The 24,630-nt window shown below is 38.7% G+C and overlaps 2 protein-coding genes across 5 annotated transcripts in view; one reads left to right on the forward strand and one right to left on the reverse strand.

Moving 5' to 3' along the window:
• haspin (histone H3 associated protein kinase) overlaps positions 1-3,881 on the reverse strand; it is a 29,024-nt gene extending 25,143 nt beyond the window's left edge. The window contains exon 1 of the mRNA XM_053618786.1: positions 3,876-3,881. The gene's annotated coding sequence lies outside the window, so the exon portion shown is untranslated. The remainder of the gene's footprint in view (positions 1-3,875) is intronic.
• Positions 1-24,630, forward strand: part of tarbp1 (TAR (HIV-1) RNA binding protein 1) — a 50,826-nt gene that overhangs the window by 4,842 nt on the left and 21,354 nt on the right. For 2 of the 4 annotated variants that reach the window (XM_053619002.1, XM_053619003.1), the window contains exons 3-15: positions 3,814-3,904; positions 5,753-5,822; positions 5,909-6,057; positions 18,137-18,189; positions 18,377-18,474; positions 18,579-18,714; positions 19,539-19,635; positions 19,900-19,989; positions 20,130-20,262; positions 22,309-22,566; positions 22,661-22,758; positions 22,864-23,022; positions 23,322-23,545. In XM_053619002.1, coding sequence (XP_053474977.1) covers positions 3,814-3,904; positions 5,753-5,822; positions 5,909-6,057; positions 18,137-18,189; positions 18,377-18,474; positions 18,579-18,714; positions 19,539-19,635; positions 19,900-19,989; positions 20,130-20,262; positions 22,309-22,566; positions 22,661-22,758; positions 22,864-23,022; positions 23,322-23,545 — 1,656 coding nt within the window. The remainder of the gene's footprint in view (positions 1-3,813; positions 3,905-5,752; positions 5,823-5,908; positions 6,058-18,136; positions 18,190-18,376; positions 18,475-18,578; positions 18,715-19,538; positions 19,636-19,899; positions 19,990-20,129; positions 20,263-22,308; positions 22,567-22,660; positions 22,759-22,863; positions 23,023-23,321; positions 23,546-24,630) is intronic. The other 2 variants (XM_053618999.1, XM_053619001.1) reach the window with 1 other exon arrangement.

Below are 24,630 nucleotides of genomic sequence, written 5' to 3' on the forward strand. Positions count from 1 at the left end.
AAGCACCCCAAAGTATGTGCTGCATGCCAGACAACACAGGGACCACAACGGCAATAGCACCACAGCCAAAAATGGGGCTCAATCAAACAACAAAATAAGGTGCTACTTATGAGAAATCAAGTATGCATTGGAAAGGCATCACGAACGCCACAACATTTTACCTGGTCACGGATAGAATACCTATTACACCCTTGAATGGGTAAAACCGTTGGGAGGGGGGAACGGGTTTAAAACAATTTCTAAAAATCCTTATGACTACCACGATCAGTTCTCCCCTGTATAAAAAATGCAGAGAGAAGTGCAATAAAGACCAAAACAATTAATCTTGAATAGCTTATTTTCCATCCATCCATCCATTTTCTATAACGCTTATCCTTCAGGGTCACGGGGAACCTGGAACCTATCCCAGGGAGCATGGGGCACAAGGTGGGGTACAAGGTGGGGTACACTCTGGACAGGGTGCCAATCCATCACAGGGCACAATCACATACACATTCACACACCCATTCATAAACTACGGACACTTTGGACATGCCAATCAGCCAACCATGCATGTCTTTGGACTAGGGGAGGAAACCGGAGTACCCGGAGGAAACCCCCGCAGCATGGGGACAACATGCAAACTCCAATAGCTTATTTTTAAGGAATTGTAAATAAAAATTTAAACCAACTCCAAAACCAAATATTCCATGTTTAAACAGATTTAAATACTCACTTGCCTGTCAATCGCCTTTCCATTTATTGCACTATTAAATGCTGAAGGCTTTAGAAGAGATGACATACTTTTTGGTTAGCATTTCTAAATATGCTGTCAATGCTTGACTTTTTTCATTTTGTGAAACTTTATTCTATTTCTGTGATTTTGCTTCCTTATAGAGCTATTTTTAAATCAGTAGTGGAAGTTTTTGGTTGCTGGAAAATAGTCTTAAAAAATCAACATGGAAATTATTTGTGATCATATAGTGGATCCTGTGCCAGTCTGAAATAAAATATAATATATAAAATATTTTTGCCCGATCACCCAGCCTTAAGAGAAGCCACAGCATTAGAAATGTGTTGGGATCAGGCAGCAGGAGCACATATTGCTCAGACGAGAGTTACTTTATAATATTTTGTTGTATAGCCAGTACTAAGGGAAGCGGTTATTCCTCGGTGCTTCTTCTTCTTTTTCTTTTTCTTCTTCTTCAACCCATAGAACCATGTGGTAAAAAGTTGTGAAATTTTCCATTCTGATTGGGAAAGATCTAAGGAACTTTCTGACCAAATCTGGGCCAAGTGCTTCCAACACTTTAGCGCCACCAGGACCAACCTTCCCTCCAGGACTGGTATTCATGTCAGAAAACAGTCTGGGAGAAATATAAAGGACCCCTCACACACTGCACTTAGCCTGTTCAGACTCTTACCCTCTGGCAGGTGCTACAGACTAATCAGGACAAGAACCTTCCCATAAACCTCAATTCATTCTCTATTTTTTACTTTTACACTATACCTTTTTTCATTTTATGTGCAATATCATACCCATGTGGAATACCAATACCATGTGCAATATTTATTTACTATATAATACATATACTGTTTTCTAACAAGGTAATCACTGCACTGTAATATTACTTTACTGTCATGCTTCAATGTATTATTAGTTCTCTGTGAGTGGTTTTTAAGAATATTTTATGTTTGCTGTCTTTCAGTGGTCATTAGATTATGTTTGCACTGTAAACTGCCATGTGGTCATTGGGTTTGTTGTGTAAGCCAGAGCCGTATCTCCCTGCAGTTCTCCCCTGGTTTCACACTGAAGCTAAGCAGGGTTGAGCCTGGCCAGTACCTGGGTGGGAGACCTTCTAGGGAGCACTAAGGTTGCTGCTGGAAGTGGTATTAGTGTGGCCAGCAGTGGGTGGTCTGTGGATCCTAATGCCCCAGTATAGTGACGGGGACACTATTCTGTAAAAACAGCACAGTCTTTTGGATGAGACGTTAAACCGAGGTCCTGACTCTCTGTGGTCATTAAAAATCCCAGGACACTTCTCCTAAAGAGTAGGGGTATAACTACAGTGGCAAAATTTCCCCATTGGCCCTTCTCTATCATGGCCCCCTAATAATCTCCATTCCTGAATTGGCTACATCACTCTCTCCTCTCCTATAATAGCTGGTGTGTGGTGGGAGTTCTGGCGCACTATGGCTGCCGTCACACAATACAGGTGGATGCTACACACTGGTGGTGGTTGAGGATTCCCCCCCAGTAATCCCCCATAGGATCCCTATAAACCAGCAGCAAATTCCTTGTATGCTCAGGCATATTTGGCCAGTAAAGTTGATTCTGATTCTGAATGCCACTGGCACCTGGACTCCTCTGGAACATTTGTGAGGCTCTTGTCTGTATTCTGCAGCTCTGCTTTCACTACAGTTATCCCAGAGCTGCTACATAAGAAGCTCAGCCAGTTCAATCTGACTGTCTCCATCTGCGAATGAATCACTGACTTACAGTCAGATAGTAAACAGTGTGTGAGATTCGGTTAAACATGTGAAACTGTTTGACTCTTGACACTGATTCTTTACAGTGCTGTTTTCTTCCTGCTCTTCTTCTTGTACAAATTACTGTCTCTGGTCATCTGTCAGTCAAACTACAGGTTTCCTGACTGGCATTATATCCACCAGTGCCAACTTGATGCAGTCAGAACAACCTGGACCTTATGGCTGTGACAGTAGCCATGACAACCGCACCGCCGCAGTGGTAGTTTGCCACCGTAGTGGTGGCGTGCCACCTGCGGTAGTGTCACATCACACGCCACGTTAATGTTTCTGCTTAAGTGGGCACTATGACAAGTACAAAGTACAACGTTTTGTCTACAAGTGTAGTAATAATAATAACAGTTGCTATATTGTATTTATAGCCTACCCTTATAGCGGGAGATTTTCTATTAATACACAAATTACTTAATCATAATCGAAACCTTATATGGTGGTGTCTGTTAGTTTGGTGAGGGTGTGTTTGAGTGCAGCAAAATCCAGTCAGGCGAATTCTTCAATTTCACTTCGGAATTTTGGATTTGTGCTTAACGAGAGAGAAACGTGCGTGTGTTTCATTCCATCTCTATTATCCACTTCTTTGCCGGTCAATCACAATACCGTATCCCACAGCGCCCTCAGTCTGTTTCTTACTGCAACAACATGACACAGTAAGGCTGCATTTGAGTTGTTTCATGACGGAAGTGCTAATATAAAGCATCATTTAATTTTTTCATATTTAGGTTATTTAATTAAGCTTCTAAAATGTTATATATATATATATATATACATATGTGTATATATATATATACATATATATGTGTGTGTGTGTGTGTGTGTGTGTGTGTGTGTGTATATATATATATATATATATATATATATATATATATATATATATATATTACACATACAATAAAAATACATATTGTGTGTGTATATATGTGTGTGTGTGTGTGTGTGTGTGTATATATATATATATATATATGTATATATATATATATATATATATATATATATATATATATATATATATATATATGTATATGTATACACACACACACACACACACACACACACATATATATACACATACATATACATACTCTTCCAACCAGCATTTACTATTAATGCTTCAATTGCTAGTAAAACTGACATTTATGAAATTATACTGTCAGTCCTTCATTGGTGCATCACTTCTGTTACAGAAAAAGTTTAAAGCAGACTTTATTTTTCTTCCTTTGACAGCAAAGAAATAGTTCTACACAGCCTTTACTGAATTTATCTAAACATTATCCATAACATTTTTGTTAGGGTTCTGCTTTTGCTCATGCCAAGGACAGGCTATATTGCCTCTGAAAAGATCATCAACTTACCATGTATCCAGGAACTGTACATGCCACGGGTAAGGAAGCAAGCAAGAAGCATAAAAGCTTAGCCTTCCCACCATTTGAGTCAGCATTTTTCAGAGTTTACTTGTTGGCAAATGATTTCGCACTACTAAAGCCAAAACTGCATGCCCTAACAGTTGAATCAGCTCTAACTGGACTCCAGTAAAAACATTGAGTGGGAAACTGTTTTGCATGTGTCTGGCACTTTTGTGTTGTTTTTAATGTAATCTTTTGTATCATGCTACTGTATTATTGTGTTGCACCATGGGCCTGGGGAAACTGTATCAAACCCCCCCTGTCCTAAAAGTAGACAAAGAGAACCCAGTTAAAAAATTGAGACAAAAACATTATACTTGGTCATTTAATTATTGAGAGAAATGATCCAATATTATATACCTGTGAATGGAAAAAGTATGTGAACCTGTAGGATTAGCAGTAATCCTGAAGGTGAAAATAGAGTCAGGTGTTTTCAATCAATGGGATGACTATCAGGTGTGAGTGAACACTCTGTTTTATTAAAAGAGGATCTATCAGAGTCTGATCTTCACAACACATTTATGGAAGTGTATCATGGCACGGACAAATGAGGTTTCTGAGGACCTCAGAAAAAGAGTTGTTGATGCTCATCAGGAAAAGGTTAAAAAAAACCATGTCTAAAGAATTTAGACTTCACCAATCTACAGTCAGACAGATTGTGTACAAATGGAGAAAATTCAAGACCTTTGTTACCCTCCCAGGAGTGAAGCCCAACAAAGATCACTCCAAGAGCAAGATGTGAAATAGTCTGCGAAGTCATAAAGGAACCCAGGGTCACTTCTAAGCAATTAAAGGCTTCTCTCACATTGGCTAATGTTAATGAGTCCACCATCAGGAGAACACTGAACAACATTTGTGTGAATGGCACACAAACAGAGTTGCAAGGAGAAAACCACTGCTCTACAAAAAAAAATAAAAACTTTGTTGATTGTCTGCAGTTTGCTAATCACGTGGACAAGCCAGAAGGATATTGGAAAAATGTTTTGTGGAAGGATGAGACCAAAATAGAAATTTTGGTTTAAATGAGGTGTTTAGAGAAATAAAAACACTGCATTCCAGCATAAGATTCTTATCTCGTGTGAAACATGGTGGTGGTATTGTGATGGTTTTGGCCTTGTATTGCTGCATCTGGGCCAAGGCGACTTGGCCAATTCATTCTAAATTATACCAGTGAATCCTAAGGAAAAATGTCCCAACATCGGTCCGTAAACTGAATCTCAAGAGTAAGTGGGTCATGAACCAAGACAACGACCCTAAACACAAAAGTCATTCTACCAAAGAATGGTTAAAGCAGAATAAGGTTAATGTTTTGGACTGGCCAAGTCAAAGTCCTGACCTTAATCCAATAGAAATGTTGTGGAAGCAAGCAGTTCATGTGAGGAAACCCACCAACATCCCAGAGTTGAAGCTGTTCTGTACTGAGCAATGGGCTAAAATAAATCCACGCTGATGTGCAGGATCAACAGTTACCGGAAATGTTTAGTTGCAGTTATTTCTGCATAAGGGGGTCACACCAGATACTGAAATTAAAGGTTCACATACTTTTGCCACTCACAGATATGTAATATTGGATCATATTCCTCAAAAGAATAAATGACCAAGTATATTTTTGGTTCCATTTGTTTAATTGGGTTTTCTTTATCTACTTTCAGAACTTGTGAAAATCTGATGATGTTTTAGGACATAAATATGCAGAAATATAGAAAAATCTAAAACTCCAGCTCCACTGTATAAAAAACCAGTATAAAGTTTTGTGATTGTAATTGTGTTATTCAGTTATACTTTGTGAAATCTTTCTATTTACTAATTTCAACTCTTACCTTTAGATCCATGTGATTCGACCTGTACTAAGCCGAATTGACATGCTTGTCAAAACAATTTCAACAGATACTCAAGGTGAGTCACATTTATTTTCGTCTCATTGGATCAGTCTGCAGGTTCCTAGCAGTTTATTTCCTGATTTCTTGGTACTCTCTACGCAGGCAGTGGACTGATTCATCCATCCTGGTTACTGTGTGTGTATCAGCGCATGTTCCACAGTGAGAACAAGGCTGTAATAAAGGAGGGAGTCACTCATCTGTTAGGGCTACAAATGCTTCAGCATCCTTTTTTTGCCCTTGCTTTCTCCCAGGTAAGTCCTACAAGTCCTAATGACTTATTAGTGGTTTTCAAACTGATGCAGATTAATTGAAGGGGTTTTCAGTTGTACATTTAATCAGTTAAGATGATAAAAGCATTGTCCACTAAAGTACAATGCATCACAATATTGTTCAAAGCTACAGGATGTAAGATTTTGGAATTTCTTCCTCTTTGGAAGAAAAATGCTATGGTGTGGTATTTGAGGAGCATTTAAGTTGAGGAGTAGGCCATGAGATGCTGTGAGTAGCACAAGACTGTGGACCCAAGGGTGAAAATTCAACAATCATGGCAGTGCCCTGCTGGTAACGCCTGAATGGACTAACTGCGCTTAATCTGGAAATTTAAAGGGGTCAAAAAACAAGTAAATCTAAACCCAACTGAGTAACAACAAGCCTTGTGCAGTTGGAATATAGATAGAGGATTCTGTACGGAGGCGGACCTAACGGACTCGGAAGCATTTATCAACCACTACTACCAGCTGCACAATATGGATTCCAAAGCTGACAACCAAAGCAAAACCCCACCCCCAAATAAAAACTTTTGTGCACGAAGAACTCTGCGCTAGTTGGAATATGCACATAAACACATTCAAAGCATAGAGAAAGCAAACACTGAACTACAGTCAACTGTCAAAACATTAACTGAGCAAATAGAAACAGTAAAAAAGAAAAGAAAAGGACCTAATGAAGGAAACGATGCTCCACTTACAAACACGATGCATGCGGGATAATTGAATCTTTACAGGTACACCCTGAAAACTCACCCAATGATCCAGAGACACTGGTAAACGACTTCATGAAGACACAGCTAAAACTCCGTGGGCATCCTTAATGGGAGTGAATGGCTCAACAGAGACCACAGCATCAACAGTATGGGAAACAGAAAAGCAGTAATCGGAGGAAAAAACTGACAAAACTGCAGTTTGTCATCATATAAGAAGAGAAAACAATTGAAATTAGAAACTCAACTACAACAGAAGATGAAATAATTATCAGATAGATACACTAAGAATTTAGATGATCAAACACTAACCAGAATTGAGGAATACCCAAGACCAACTGGAAGAAATCATACACACAAAAAAATTATTTTAAACCCACAGTTTATTATACATCAACTAAAATATCATAATTTTGAAACTAACAATAAATTACTTGGCAAATCTTTTACAGCATAAAACAGTAATCTTAATAATAAGAAACTCTGCAACATCACACAAAATCTGCCCTAGAAAGAAATAACACTTTTCACACATTCTATAATAAGCAATATTCATCAAAACAAGTACTAAACCAAACCTATTCTTAAAAATCCATAGCCCTACCTCAACTCTCCAAAGAAATAGCTAACACTCTTGATGCTCCTCTATCATCAGAAGAACTTCATAAAGCAAGACTAGAAACAGTGACTACGTTTACATGGACAGCAGTAATCTAATTATTGACCTTACTCTGATTAAGATCATGTGATTAAGGTGTTTACATGAGTCGCTTTTAGAATACTCCTGTCATGTTCCCGTTTTACATGTTTTAGAACATAATTAGATTAACAGCCCGCGTCATTACGTCACCGCGCCACGCCGTCCGACGTCCCTCCAGAATTTCACGAATCAACATACAGTTCGTCTTCGTTATGGTACCGTATACAGTTTTGGGTGTTTTTATTTATTTTTTTTATGAACGCTTTAAGTGCAGTTAATTATTTGTCATGCTATACGTGCTAATAGACAACTGCTTGAAGCGGTGGGTGTGTCCGAAATCGCGTAGTTACCATCTATATAGTAGCCGAGATACATGTATTTTTCCCCACTACAGGCGTATAGTAGGAAAGTATGCAATTTGGGACACAGCCGAACTCTCTTGTTCGCCGTAAAACGTAAAACTGCTGTGTGTGATCGTGTCCTGTCGCAAAATGCGGTGAAAACTCTCACACGACGTTCATAATGTGATTAAGGTGTTTACATGTCACTACTACACGTCCATAATGCGACTAAAACAGGAGTACTCCACCTGTCTTAATTCGATTATTGCTTACTTCGATTATGACCTGAATTAGATTAAGGTAAGTAAAAATTGCTGTTTACATGGTAGTTTCTTAATTAGAGTATGGTCTTAATCGGATTAAGAGTGGATTATTGTTGTCCATGTAAACGCAGCTAGTGACCCCCACATTAATCCATCCCGATCAGACAGGCTTTAGCAAAAAATTACTCTTCGGGTACCATTTGTAGCTTATTTAATTTGGTACATATTTCTGATCAATACAATCATTGAATAGCAGGACGCTGAGGAAGTATTTTTGACAAGGTCAACTGGACAGTTCTATTCCCACACATTATACAAATTTGGCTTCGGGGAGTTGTTCATCCATTGAATAAAAATTCTGTACACTTCACCAAAAGCCACAGTCACAACAAATGGGATCGCTTCATCCGCATTCACACTTCACTGAGGAACACGGTAAGGATGTCCACTCTCCCCTTCACTGTTTGGCATTTTGATAGAACCACTCACATTAGCAATAAGACAGAAAGGTAAAATCAGTGGAATTCATGTCACAAACACACAAGATTAAATTAGCCTCTATGTGGACTATTGATGTTTCATTTCAGGAAACATCAATAATCATCAATACTTTTTCCAAAATATCAAACTACAAAATAAACTGGAATAAATCCACCATACTCTCGCTCTCTGATGAGGCTTGGGATTCCACAGTTCAGTATTCAATTCTTCTACTCCGTGTTGGAAATATTAAGTACTTCTAGGCATTAGCATCTCCTCCAGGCTGTCAGGTTTGTTCTCACTAAACTACACTCCACTGCTTAAAACAAATAGATGATGACCTCAGATTACTTATCTCTTCTCCCTGTCATGCCTACAGAAAAATGGTTTCAATTGCTTAATTCTTAAATCTCACATTTTTACTGGAGGAATAAAAAAATAATATTGTTAACTGCAATATTAAGTGAAATGCCTTCATCTAAGCAATAACATCTCATGGATATAACTGGAACAAACATACTGTAAAAAGCACACACTTGCAGATTTGCCTTTTCTCAACACATTGCTCGAGAAGCACACCTGTTTTTAAAAAAACACGGTTATCTCCACAACTCTGACAGCCTGGTGGAAAGCTTCGAGAATCACCAATTCTATTATAACCCCATCTGGCGCAATCCAGACGTCCACCTTCACAAGACTCCTATTTACACCCGCACATGGGAACAGAAAGGAATTACACATTTTTTCATTATCTCTTCAACAATAATCACTTCCTGTCATTCAAAGATTTGGCCCAGAAATACAAATTTGGGAGCCAGCAGTTTTTTTCAACATGTACAAATTTAATCAATTATCAGAAGTAAAAATCAACACAACTGATAATAAACTTAATCCTTCAATATATTAAATGACATAATCCAATTTAGAGATCAGACCATTTTTTTTTTTCAAAATTATACAAACTACTAGTCAACAGGGCTGTAGTTAGGGAGTTCTGGGCCCCCTGAAAAAATACTGTGGGCCCCCAATATGTGGCATGGAGGGCAAACATCTATGGTGCCATTCAACCTAATAGAGATTTCTTACTAAATAACAAAACGGACAACATAAATGCAAATAAAGGTTTTTATTTAGCAGATGCAAAACACATAAATATAAATTAAATATAAAAACAAATAAATAGATGGCAAAAATCACTTTCATGGTCTATTTACTTATAACAACACTTATTTCAAAAGTTGATATAAATATTACATCAAAACAATAGCATTAAGCCATTAATAACTTAAGTTTTCAAGCAATTATTCAAGACAAATTAATTAAGAATTACAAAAGACAAGAAATTAATCATATAAAACGAATAAAAAAAGTACCAGCAATATAAAAAGTCTTTCCAGTCACACTTTCAGAAATGGAAAAGAATGCAGTCTTTTGCAAGTGAAATATTTCAAGCCTTTTTTTTAATCTTAATGATTACGGCTTACAACTCATGGAAATCAAAAATCCAGTATCTCACAATTTTAAAATTAAAGAATTTTTAATGGAGAATTGTCGACGTAGAACTCGAAGAACTCTAATCAGCTAATTAATTAAGGTTTCCTGAGCCTTTAATCTCTGTCTGGTTCCGTACACACACCGACAATCATAGGGAAGATGGAAGTAAATGCTGCATTTCATTTGGAAATCAAGGTCCCAGAGTCTGGAGGAAGAGTGGAGAGGAACAGAATCCAAGTTGCTTGAAGTCCAGTGTGAAGTTTCCACAGTCAGTGATGATTTGAGGTGCCATGTCATCTGCTGGTGTTGGTCCAGTGTGTTTTCTCAAGTCGAGAGTCGATGCAGTGTCTACCAGGAGATTTTAGAGCATTTCATGCTTCCATCTGCTGACGAGCTTCATGGAGATGCTGATTTCCTTTTCCAGCAGGACTTGGCACCTGCCCACAGTGCCAAAACTACTAGTAACTGGTTTGCTGACCATGGTGTTACTGTGCTTGATTGGCCAGCCAACTCGCCTGACCTGAACCCCATAGCACCTCTATGAGAGACACCAAAACCCAGCAATACAGATGAGCTGAAGGCTCGGAATATCTCTTTGTGTAATGAATCTAGAATATATGAAATTTCCACTTTTTAAATTAAATTATGGGAAAAAAAAATATTTTTCTATGCTATTAATTTTTTTTAGATGCACCAGTAATAGTTCAAGCACTTTGGCCATGTAATCGTTCAGTCAATATTATTATATTTTATTGAGTCCCTCTGCTGTTTGTCACTGACTGGGATGAAATAATTAATGACCATCGGACTAAACTATTTTTAGGGAGGGGAGAGGAGATATTTGGAAAAGTTCTTTCACCAAATTGCATGTTTTAGTGGTTTTCATTAAACTCTCAGGCATACATACTGAAGCTGTAATAAATAAATAAATATATATTTATATATAAATTGTGTATATGTATGTGTGTGTGTGTGTGTGTGTGTATATATATATATATATATATATATATATATATATATATATATATATATATATATATACACACACACACATTAATATGATTTTTCATAGAGTAGTAGCCTATATAGCATAATTACTGTATTTAGTGGGGGCCCCTATAGAGGGTACGCACATGACGTGGCCACTCGCCACGGTGACGCCCACTGAGTGGCAAAAAGACTGAGTGGCAGCATTAATATACAGTGTGAATTCTGGGAAAACAGATTAAAAAACGCATCTAAAATGGGAAAAAGCTGTTGTGATTCACTGTAAAAAGTTATCTCTGAATTCTTGTTGAATCTATTAGTACAGAGTGCCAAAAAACCATTCAGTCCATTTTTACCAAGTCGAGCAGTATAAGTTCTTTTGGCATGTGGTACTCATGTTGTATAATGATGAATAATTTGCTACTTATTTCTTTTTAAGCACTGCCTATTTCCGCTGATGAATAACGGGGCTCATTCATTCTCTGACTGTTTTACCTTCACAAATATATAATGTTAGTATGTGGAAGCAGTGTTCGCTACACACAAACTAGGACTAGCTAGCTTACGGTTTACCAGATGAAATTATATAATAAAATAAAAATATTTGTACATACCTGTCCACATACAACCAGAATGTTTATTGGTGTTCTTGTCACTTTAATTTCTCCAACAAATCCCACCTTGAAGTAGGACCAAGCGTCAAGGCTTTTTTATGCCTTCAGGCTTTGCTTAAAGTCAGTTACTTACAAATGTCGGGAAAACCAATTTCTGGCCACATGCCAATGTCCATGGACCGCAGGATCTTGGGCAAGTTGTAAGGGTCACGGTCGAGTCCAACTGCCTTTAATTTAAGCGGATAATCGTTAGTTGTACTAGTGTTTTCGCAGCTTCCCCTAATAAAACCAACCATTTTGCTGGATGTTTTGCCACTAAGTCTGTACGAGGGGACGTGTTCCGGCAGGAAAGTGATGTCAATTCATACCCTCTATAATTGTCACCACCTTTCACTCCATTAGCGATGGCCATGCTAGTCAATACAGATAGCTTGATATATGTCCCCAAAATCAAATGGAACAATTTTTCCACCTCTCCCACATTTGATTTCTGGACAGCCAATTGTAAAAATGCATTCACAATGACAACAAATACTAACTTGCAGCAAATCCAATACAAAATCATTCACAGAATACATATCACTCAATATAAAAACACAAAAGGGGATTAGTCAACACTGACATCTGCTCACAATGTATCATGGGTGTCACAGATAATTATTTACATGCAATTTGGGCATGAACACCAGTTCAAAAGTTTTGGTTGTCAGGCATACAAAAACTTTCGGCGATCCTGAGCTGTGGAATCCCCCCATCTCCATCCCTCTGTCTGCTTGGAGACCTCACAATGATCAGCATTCCAGCCAAATACAAGGACAGTTTGCTGATTTCTTTAATAACATCGCCAAGAAAGGAATTCTTCAAAACTGGAAGTCAAAGTGCTTACTCAGTTTAAATCAGAGGAATAATCTAATAATAGCGTGCATATTCATGGCCTTGCCCCCCTTCATCCCTGCCCTGACTGGACCAATTCCATATTGCATGACTCGCTTCTTTTGATGCATTACATTAGTTAAATATTAGACGTATGAACTTCTAATACAAACACGGATATATAGGAAAAGGGTGGAAAAAGAGGAATAAAGGAAGGGAAGTAAAAAGAAATGAAAAGGGAAGGAAGAAGAAAAGGAGAAAAAAGGAAAATGGGGGGGAAAGTGAAATATCGACAGAAAAATACAAAAGAATAGGGTATGCATGAAGTGTGGATTGCCTGGGATGGGGGCATCCGGTAGGGTGGGGATGATGGGTGTACCCTGGGCCTGGCAGTGTCTTTTCATGACCTACTCCTTGTGGGGCCCGGTTGTTATATATTATGCTTTGAACTGTGCATAGAAATCGTTCATTGCATCTGGGAGTAAGGCATCACCATCACAGACAGTGATGTAGCTTTGTAGTTTGTGAATGCCTTGCCACATACTCCGTGTGTCTTGGTATTTATGAAGTAACCGTGGATTCTTTCTGCATATCTGTGAATCGCCCCTCTGATACAGCAAGGGCAGATTGGCCCTTGCTGTATGGTGGGCTGCCTCGTCCTCAAACCTGAAGGCAGTCTCAGGTCTTCAGCAGCCACCAGGCTTTAGCCGTCATCCATGGTTTCTGGTTTGTACGTGTGGTGATGGTCTTGATCCTTCATTATATATAGTTACATTATATATGCATTTGCTGATGTAGCCAGTCACCGATATTATGTATTCCTCCAAGTCTGTGGTGTTATGGTATGTAGCAGCCTCTCTGAACATATTCCAGTCTATGCGCTCAAAATATTCCTGAAGTGCTGAGATAGCTACCTCAGACCAGGTTTTCACCTGTTTCACAACTGGTTTGGCATGTTTCAGAAGTGGTCTGTATGCTTCGATTAGCATAACAGAGATGTGGTCCAAGCAGCCAAGGTGGGGGCTTAGTGCAGCCTTGTAAGCACTGTGAATGTTGGTGTGAACATGGACTAAAATGTTAGATAGGTCACAAAATCAACATGCTGGTGGAATTTTGGTAGCACTGATGTCAGGTTTGTGTGGTTAAAGTCACTGGCGACAATGAAAAATCTGTTGGGGTGTGCTTTCTGGTACTTATAGCCCAGTAGCGTTCACTTATTGCTTCCCATGCATTATCATCAGGTAGAACGTAAACTGCAACAGTGAACAAAGTGGTAAATTCTCTGGGGAGGTAGTATGGCTGGACAATCATAAACGCCACCAACGATGAACAGTAGCTCAAGACCACAACAGCATCCCTGCACCATTCATTGCTTGTGTAATAACACAGACCACCACTGCAAGTCTTACCAGACAGTGCTGCTGTCATGTTGGCATGATGTGTGGTTAACCCTGCTAGCTGAATGGCTGCATCCAGAATGTTGTCTTTGAGCCACGTTTCCATAAGAAGAAAAACTCTGGAGTCCCTGAGTTCATGCTAGGTAGTTAGCTGTAGTCATATGAACTCCAGTTGGTCAAGGGAGCGAACATTGGAGAGGAGAATGGATGTTTAGGGTTAGCCCTTAACCTAGCACGAATACTGGCTCACTTATTGCGCTTCTGCTTTCGGGCACATCGTTTCCGGCACCCTCTTTTCTTGCTGGCAGCACCAGGCAATACCTCGATCCTGGGGCCTGGTTCGCATAGCAGCCCGATGTCGCGTAGCTCTTCCCGCAGTGATTCTGGTGCTTTCCATGTTCCCAGTGTTGTACCTTATGTTTGCCCTTTGGGATAATGTTCTATGGACTGAAGACTTCAAAGTGGAACTTTTTGGAAGACATCTGGTGTAAGGCTGGTCCATCTACAACTAAGACAGCATTACATTACACAACAAGAACATCATGTTACTGTGGTGGTAGTGTGATGGTGTGGGGATGGTTTCCTGCTTCAGAGCCTGGGCAACTAGCCATAATTGACAGAACCTTGAATTCTCCTCGCTACCAGAAAATCCTGAAAGTGAATTTCTGGTCATCAGTCTGTGATCTGAAGCTCAAGCGCATGTGGGTTTTGCAGCAAGACTGCTGCATTTGACTAGAGGTCATAATTTCTTCTCTGGAACTCAGGATGTTCTCCTCAGCTCGGAGTTTCTCCAAGTTCAGATGTCGATTCAACATGGCTCAATCAACATACAGCACTTTCAAGGTAAGTTGAATGCAGCTAAGGATCCAAAGCACAAGAGCAAATCCACCTCTGAATGACTCACAAGAAACTGATTTGAACCCCATTGAGATGCTGTGGCAATACCTTAAACTGTCAGTTTGAAGTCAGTTGGAATTACTCTAAACAGGATCAACGCCACAGCAAGGTTGAATGTCTGAAACAGTTTTTCTACAATAAACTTCCTTTCTGTTTGTCATACGGAGATGTTCCATACACATTCATATTTGGGAACTTGAGGATATCTACCATTTTTGCCATTGGTCCATCCATGCAACCATCCAAGATTCTTGTTAGCATGATCTCAAGAGGGTTTGACTGTTTGTAGGATTTATATGGAAATCATTGTAACCAGCAGATGAACTGAATAGGTTTTGCATTTGATCTAATCTAATCTACCCAGCAGGACCAAGGTCACAGCAAGGTCAATTGTCAGTTTTTTCCCCCCAATAGATTCCTTCCTGTTTGAATATATTAAGGGTATTTCTGGAATACAAATACTAGATATGGTGGTGGTGACGGATGCATCCCTGTCAACACAATTGTACTACAATAAATTGAATGATTATTTAAAAACTATGTTTAGTGTTTCCTCATGATCTCCTTGTCATATATTATATTTTGTACGAGAATCTGAAACCATTTAGTTTGACAAATAAGTAACGATAGTTTATGGAGGGGGATACTTTTTCATGGGCGTGTACTTGAATGGCACATAAACTCTCTTTCTCCCCTAATTGGTTGTAGCCCCTGCTAGTCACTGTATAATCAGACATGTTGGGACATGACATTTCTTAGCTGGTGTAGACACATGATTTTACAAATTTCCTTTGAATTCCAACCAGACACATCTCTGACTGTGAATTACTGTTACAGGAATGTGAGGGCAGCTCACAGCAGCACAGGAACATCATAGTATTAAGTATTTAAGAGTATATAAGACTCACTGATGTTACATTGGTGAAGGGAGGTTCAGAAAGTAACTGACAGCAAGGGTGCCAATAATTGTGTTACAAAATTGTAACATTTTATAGCGGAAACCTGCTTCAGTTACATTTTGTTCATAAGAATATTTTTGACATGAAGAAAAAAACTTACAATAACCTGGTTTCACAAGTGTACACAACCTTTTATAATGGGATATGTGACTGCTTAGACATAACCAATCACATTCATGTTCATTATCATACACCTGTCTTCAGTGAAGTGATTCTGATTAACCGCATCTCTTGTATTCATCGCATGTTGGGGCTTTGGGGTACAGTGGCAAGTCTTTTCTCACAAAAAACAAAATAAAACAAAACATCCAAGCCCTCCTAAATGTGTTCTGGTCTGATGAGACCAAGGTAGAACCTATTGGGCATAATTCTAAAAGATGTGTTTGGCACAAAAACAAGACAGGTCATCAATCAAGAACACCATACTCATGGTGAAGAATGGTGGTGGCAGCATCATGCTAAGGACTTGTTACTCTTCAGCTGGCACTGGGGTTCTAGTCAATATAGAGAGATTCATGCATCATCAAATTTTGGCACAAAACTGGGGGCTTTTGTTAAACAGCTGATCATGAAGAAAATGTTCACCACATAGCACAATAACAACCCAAAGCACACATCCATGTCAACAAAGAAGCACTGAGACGCATGTTTTGAAGCATTTAGACACATCCAAACTCACTTGAAACAATGCAGTCTGGTAAAACAAAATAAAAACATACTTCTATGGGCAGTTATTCATCTCGCTCATGTTTTGAAGAAAGAATGGCTGCACACATGATCACAAGTAAACCATATCCACAATGAATTACAGAGGTGGGAGGATAATGGTATGAAGCTGCAAAAACGATGGGTATTTCACCAAGACAGCGACCCCAAGCAAACCAGAATAACTGACGAAGTTAGGCCAAGTCAATCTCCTGGCTTGAATCACGTTAGATAGATAGATAGATAGATTGACTTTATTCTTCCCAGATAGACATTCACAGAGTGTGTGTGTGTGTGTGTGTGTGTGTATATGTATATGTGTGTGTGTGTGTGTGTATATATATATATATATATATATATATATATATATATATATATATATATATATATATATATATATATATATATATGTATGTATGTATATGTGTATGTATATATATATATATATATATATATATATATATATATATACACACACACACACACACACACACACGGTTGTGCCCAAAAGTTTGCATACCCGTTGCAGAATCTGCTACATCTTAATACCGTTAACAAAATAACAGGGATAATCAAAATCCCATGTTGTTATTTATTTAGTTCTGTCCTGAATAAGCTATTTCACAGAACAGATGTTTACATATAGTCCACAGCACAAGATATTGCTGAATTTATAAAAAATTACCTCGTTCAAAAGTTAACATACCCTTTATTCTTAATACTGTGTGTTGTTACCTGGATGATCCACGACTGTTTTGGTTTTTTTTTGTTTTGTGAGAGTTGTTCATGAGTCCCTTGTTTGTCCTCTGTTCTTCAGAGAAATCCTCCAGGTCTTGCACATTCTTTCCTTTTCCATCATATTCTGCATATTTGACCCCTTTCCAACAGTGGCTACATGATGTTGAACTCCATCTTTTCACAATGAGGTCAACTAAGGGACTCGTACACAACTATTACAAAAGGTTACATAACATTCACTGATGCTCAAGAAGGTAACATGATACATTAAGAGCCAGGGGATGTAAACTTTTGAACAGGATAATCGGTGTCAATTATTTTGTTTAAAGATCCTTTTTTTTCCATTTAGTCTTGCCCTTCAGACTCTAAACAAGTAGGTTCATGTCTCCCAGAAGACAAAATTCTAACAATTTACACCGATCGTCCTGTTCAAAGGTTTACACCCCCCTGTTATGTGAAATAGCTTATTCAGGATAGTACTAAATAAAAAACATGGGTTTTTTTATTATCCTTCAAATTTGACACAATTTTTCAATGCGTATCAATACTAATTACAAGCTCAAGCAACCACACGCTACTAATTTGACAGCCAAGTTTAACATCCAAAAACAGAGGAAGAACAGGCATATAAATTTGCAATTTAGTGCTGACAGAACGATGGAATAATTATGCGTACATCTATGCATACTGTACATCTAGCATTCCCAGATTTCACAAAATCAATCAAGATTTCAAAAAAAAAAATTGTGCATTTAAACTTTACATAATATGACCATTAAAGAATTTTATCCACATACATTGAGTAGTATTGATGTCATACTATTTTATACAGTGTGGAATTTATTTAGGTTTAAGCTGTTTAAAAAAAAAACCTTACAGTGGAAAACATGTTTTTGCGCCCAGTTTGTTGTAGGTCCCTTCATGGATGTCCTAGCTGAGAACTGGCTGTACCAGAGGTGTGTCATACTTATTACATCTAAACTGGGTTTTTGTTTTAGCATTCTCCAAGATTAAGTATATTTCAAATGGTAGAATTTACCCAGTGCTGTTATCATATTATTCTATTAAGAATTTGTACTAAAATAGTAGGAAGAATCCTAGACAATGTCTGTACTGTAATGTTTGCATCTTGTGTTTAAAAAGGTCTCCTAAACAAAGCATTGGAGAATGTCCAGAACTAGGTGTGAAACTGCAGAATTTCCTGGTGATGTTCTTCAGCAGTTTGCCTGAGGACAGACAAGGTATAGGTTTCTATTAAATGTCCGTTATAGTCTCTTTTAACATACAACCTGAATGGTATCCAGTTTAATGTAGAGATTGATGTTCTTTAATGATCTCCATTCAGGATCAGTGTTACTGCAGATGCTCAAACATTTGAGCTCTCGACGGTGGTGTTCTATCCCTCTGCTATTCCTTTCTCAAGCCCTGTCCTGCTTGTCACCCAGCCCTCTTCTGAAAGCAGATGGTCTACATGTACTCAGGTATGTTTAGTTTAGGTATTTAGCTGCCATATTTACCCAGAGTAACTGCTACTAACCACCTACAGTTCCACTGGAGCTAAGTGTATAACACTCAGGAGAAAAAATCAGAACAACTGTATACATAGACACAATGATACATTTTGGAATGTGAAAAGTATGGAATGAAAAATGTATCATGAAGAAATGTACATTTTAATTCATGCAACTGGAGCATTTATACAGTTGAGGCCAAAAGATTATGTACTCCTAGGCTAAATATATTTAATCTCAGTTTTTCACAACGCTACACATTTCATGTTGCCTTGCATTGCTTTCGGCAAGTGAATTACGGCATCTGCTTTGTTCACATCGGAGGTAATTTTAAAACAATTGGTTGCAGACAGATGTAGTTTAGCTTTAATTCACTATATCAGAATTCCAGCGGGTCAAATATTCACCGACATCAAGCCTGGAAGATTCCAAAAATCAGTGTAATGACTTTTAGAAGCTTTTGATTGGCCAATTGTCATAATTAGCAGTGCTTCTGTGGCTGAAAAAGGGCCTGCCTTTAGGCCCAGTGACTTTTTGCCTTTGATACCCTGTGGGGGAAAAACAAGCAACTCAACACAAGACCTCAGACAAAATGATGGACCTCCTTAAGTCTGGTTCCTCCTTATACAGCAACAGTAGCAACAATATTCATTGTTTGTGAAGCAGACCTTTAATTATTTCACTGGCCTGGTAATCACTTCTCACACTTTGAACTACAAAACAATAGAGTTTCATAAATCTATATGGTAAAGCCAGTAAAATTATGGATAAATCTATTGTGTTTTGAATTTCAGAGAGGTGCTTGGCTGCACTATGGTCACTCACCACATCCTACTAAGAGGGGCCATCCAGTGCTTCCTGCTTCACACTGTTCTCCAACTGTGTGATCTGGTATGAACTTGTAAATGGCTTTGAGTGCAAGCTTTCAGCTTGAGAACCTTTGCTTTTGCCTTCAGCCAAATTGGATAATTTGTCTCCAAATTTTCTTCTAGAAAATAAAAAATGAATTGGTTATTGGTTTATTTTTTATTTGTTATGTAATGTACTAAAACACTATACAGTTTTGTTTGTATTATTTAGTTAGTGAATTTGTTAATGACTAGTTAATAGATGTTGTAGGCGTCTGAATTGTGTTTGTTTGTTGTTTGTTGTCAGTCAGTGGTGTCCCTGGATGAAGTATTTGCTTTTCTAGCACTTTTCCGAGCTGAGGAGTGCCTGTGTCCAGGCACAACAATTTGGGAAAAGGTAGGATACCTGGCTGTACAAAGACTGTAAACACAACACAAAAAACACAGTACAAATCTATATTCCAGTTCATTATTAACCATGCCATGATTTTGGATCAATATTCCTTTCAGCTTAATCACATGTATGTCCTTTTACAGCTTTCTGATTGGTTGCTGGCTAACGAGGGCCATTTTTGGACTGCTGTGACTTCCACCAATGTTTCCCCACAGAAAATCTCAGCCCACAGCTACAACTCTTTAAAAACCTTCCTGACCAGACCAGTTAGCTCAGGTGAATCAGTGACAAAGACTCCTTTCATGCACAAAAATAAAAGGACGGGGTTTGATACTGATGATTATGTTTTCAGTGCCAAACCAGGTATCCGGATAAGCTACTGACCCCTCCGAAACTATTCGAACGGCAAGGCCAATTCATTTGTGTTTGCTGTAGACTGAGGACTGTGTTTGAGATCAAAAGACAAATATTGATGAGAGTTTAGAATTTCAGCTTTTATTTACTGGTATTTATATGTTGACGTGTTAAACAATATAGAAAATGGCATATTTTGTATCAGACCACACAATTTGTTGGTGAGCAAAAGTATTGGAACATGTGACAGACAGGTGTTTCTTGTTACCCAGGTGTGTCCTGTTAGATTGACTGTTTAAACAATAAACAGCTATGAACATCTACTCTTGGTTTTAGCCTTCAGGTTCACCTGTGAAGACTGCATTTGTTGCTATAAAGGATAAACCAACATGAAAATCAGAGGGCTGTCTATGGGAGAAAGGCAAGGCGTTTTGAAGTTGAGAAAAGAGGGGAAATAAATCGGAGGCGTTGCACAAATATTTTTCATAGCTGATACAACAATATGGAATGTCCTGAAAAAGAAGAAACCACTGGTGTACTGAGCACGAGACACCCAATGGATTGGCCAAGTTGGAACTTTGTCATGTAGCAAGACAGTGATCCAAAACACACTGTCAACTCAACAAGGGACTTTATCGGGGGGAGAAGTGGAAGGTTTTAGACTGGCCAAGTCAATCACCAGACCTTAACCCAATTTAGCAGCATTTCATATCCTGAAGAGTAGACTGAAGGGAGAAACTCCCAAACAAACAACAACTGAATGAGACTGTAGTAAAAGCCTGGAAAAGCATCACAAAAGAAGAAGCCAACAATGTGGTGATGTCAGTGAGTCACAGGCTTGATGCAGTTACTGCAGGCAAGGGATATGCAACCAAATATTAACTGTTATTTACTTTAATTTACTTTAAGACTTATCTGTTCCTATACTTTTGCTCACCTACAGTGGGTGGTCTGATACAAAAGGTTCTATGTTTATGTTGTTAAACACATCTAGAAGTAAATACCAGGAAATAAAAGCTGAAATCCTAAACTCTCGTCTCATATCCATCTTTTGATCTCAAATGCAAATGTCTTTGGTGTATTTCCTAGTGTTTCGAATTAATTACCTGGTGGCCCGCCAAATATTTTTACACTTCTCATAAGAACAAGTTGCAAAGCAACTCTCTCTCCAAGTCCGTCAGACTGCTCCCCTCCCCACCCCTCTGCCATACGCATCATTTTTCTGGAAATCACTTCTGATTGGCTTCATCTATGGCCTCTATGGCATCTGTGGCAGTTGGGGTCAGAGCGCAGAGGGTTATGGGTTGCTCAAGGGCCCAACAGTGGCAGCTTGGCAGCGCCGGGGCTTGAACCCCGACCTTCCAATCAGTAACCCTTAACCGCTAAGCCACCACTGCCCGTCCGTGCACAAGTGTGTCAATAACAGCTCAGATTTTTGGTATGGCTTTGCCACCACACGCATGCCCCCAGACCCCCCTAGAGGGTCAGATGTCCACCCACCAGTCTCACAAAATCCTGTGGGAAACACTGTATAGCCAAACAAATGAATTGGCCTTGTCGTTCCAATAGTTTCGGAGGGGACTGTATATGTATATGAGCATGTATACTATACTATGATATACCATGCTATACTTGTTTATACTGCACTGCTCTCTGCAGAGAGAATACCCTGTTTAAGGTTTAAATGAAGGAAAAATACTGTCTTAAGGCAATATTAATAATATAAATAATTATAAATATTCATATCTACTAAAAATTGCATACTTCCACATACCTGCAGTAAAAAATTGGGTCTTTTTCAGTCGCAGAATTTCATTTTACAGTGGTTTATATTCACTGTGTGTATAAACCTTTTGTGTGTGCATGCATTTATTTTATTCATTCGTTCGTTTGTATGTCTGTTCAATTGTTTCTTTTTTACTTATTGAATAACAAGGTGGGGCTTATCATTGGTTTTGTTCTTAATAGATCAGGCAGACAGAGTAGGCGAGGCTGAATCGCTAGCTCGCAGCCTCCTCCTCTCTGCAGACCTGAACTGGAGGAGAAGAGAGGAGCAGGGTCCTGAGTACATGAGACTGGAACAGCTTTTCGGCCCTCTGCTCGATATCCTGCACCGGCTCAACACCAGCGTTTACTTGCCGCTGTGCAAGTCCGATAAGAGTCTCCAGCTCATGTTCAGACTTCTGCTGCTTCTTGACAAAAACGTAGAGATGGGAATGGAGAATGGTGTGTGTTCTGTGTGCAGATAAGTAAGAATGCAACCAAGATGAGATAGCGGCCGGATTTCGAAAGTGTTAAATGTTCATTTCTGCTTTTGTAGAAGGTAAGATGGCAGTTGCCTTGACACAGCTGCTGTTGGTTGTGGCAGAACCGGTTCAAGAGTTCATACTAAGAAGGCTGAGTGGAGAACTACAGGAGGTAGATGCTACATAAGCACACAAGCACATTGTAAAAGCACATAGCTAGGTGTGTGCTTGAACTGATTTATTTATTTATTTATTTATTTATTTATTTATTTATTAGTTGTCTGATATAGGCAGGGCAAATCTGTATCTGTCTCTTCTACGGGTGCTGATAAAAACCTACTGCAAAGTCCCAGGCTACAGCTCTACATTACAGAAAAACTACGTGTCCAGACTCACTGTAAACTGTGTGAGACTTCTCAATGAGCCATCTGAACAGGTACTGTACAATGCTTTTTGTGTGCTCTTGATGTCATAGGAACTTATACGTTTGAATGAAACACAATAGATCGTGACCAGATAAGGAAATGTGATTTGCTGTTTTTGTGTGTTACCACTGTCCACCACTGGGTAAATTCACCTAACCTAATATAATAAATATATTAAATGTATTACACTATTGTTATAATATTTAGCCTATATAAACTATATAAAACACGTGTAGTCGCTGAGCCTAACATTGATTTTATCGCTTGTTTCCTGTGTGTGTGTGTTTGTCCTTTGTGCACTGTTTTCCAGAATCCATGTATTGCTGGACAAGTGCAAAAAGCAGTTAGCATGGCAACATTAGCCTTGCTATGTGAGCTGGCTGATCAGTGTCTGTTTCACTCCCAGTCTGAGGCCATGAGATCGCTTTGCTCGCTCACTGCTTATTTCTGTCCATCTTCATCCTCTTTATCCACACCTCAGTCCTTTAACCAGACCTTACCGAAGCCTTCCTCTACAGCCGACATCGCCGACTGGTATGTTTCAGATAAGAAATCAAATTTTGTGTCTTTCTACCTAACCAGTATTTAAATTGATGATGAATCCCGGTAAACAGAAAAATACAATCTACTCTCTCTCTCTCTCTCTCTCTCTCTCTCTCCCTCCCTCCCTCTCTCCCTCCCTCTCTCTCGCTCTGTCTCTCTCGCTGTGCCCAATCAGAGCCTTCTGTTCATTTCAACTTCTAAAGGATTATTCCTTTATAAGAGGCTCTGAAAGGTTCAGTCTGTTACAGTTGTGTCCGAATAATCATAAACTAAATTATTCACATAAACTAAATTATTCTGAATATTTGGAAACATAGGGATTTCTGCACAGGACAGTAGATTAGTCCAGACATCCTATGTTAGTGTACAGATACTACCATCTGTAATTGTGTATGGACATGGTTGCTTGGTTAGTTTGTGGACTACTGGAGCGGTTAGGTATATTGTATATTTACATGGCTGCGTCGTTTAGCTTCCAACAAACAAGTGAAAGAGCCCTTAGCTACCCTGTCCAACATCCAAAACATACAGGAGGTGCTATTCGCCCACTAACGTAGTATGTCTAGGCAAATATGCAAACATCTGTGGGAAATATAAGTTATGGAATTTCTAATTATCATACACAGAATGAGAACGGGGCAATATGCAACAACTTCTGAGAGAATATTTCTGATGCAAGCATGACAATGCCAAAGACAAAATCGTTCTTTTAAATATTTTATTCATATAGCTGTATTTAAATAAACGTTTGAAAAAAGTAATTAATTATAGTATTAGAGCAAAATTCTGTTGATGACCGAAGAGGTCTGTGATTCCCATTAATATAGCCACAGCATATGGAGAAGTTGTTTGTGTGGGTTTCTTCTGGGTTGTCCTGTTCTGCCAAGACCAAACCCATGCCAACAGGTCGATTAGCTATGCTAAATTGCCCCTAGACGTGAATGAGTGTGAATGTCTGTGTGCATAGTACACGGCGATAGACTGGTCTTCCATCCAGGGTGTACTCATGCCTCACAACAAATGTTCTGGGGATAGCCCTACATTAAACAATGCTAATATTGATAATGATCATAGCA

Source organism: Ictalurus furcatus, chromosome 29 (assembly GCF_023375685.1).
Source record: "Ictalurus furcatus strain D&B chromosome 29, Billie_1.0, whole genome shotgun sequence".
NCBI lineage: Eukaryota > Metazoa > Chordata > Actinopteri > Siluriformes > Ictaluridae > Ictalurus > Ictalurus furcatus.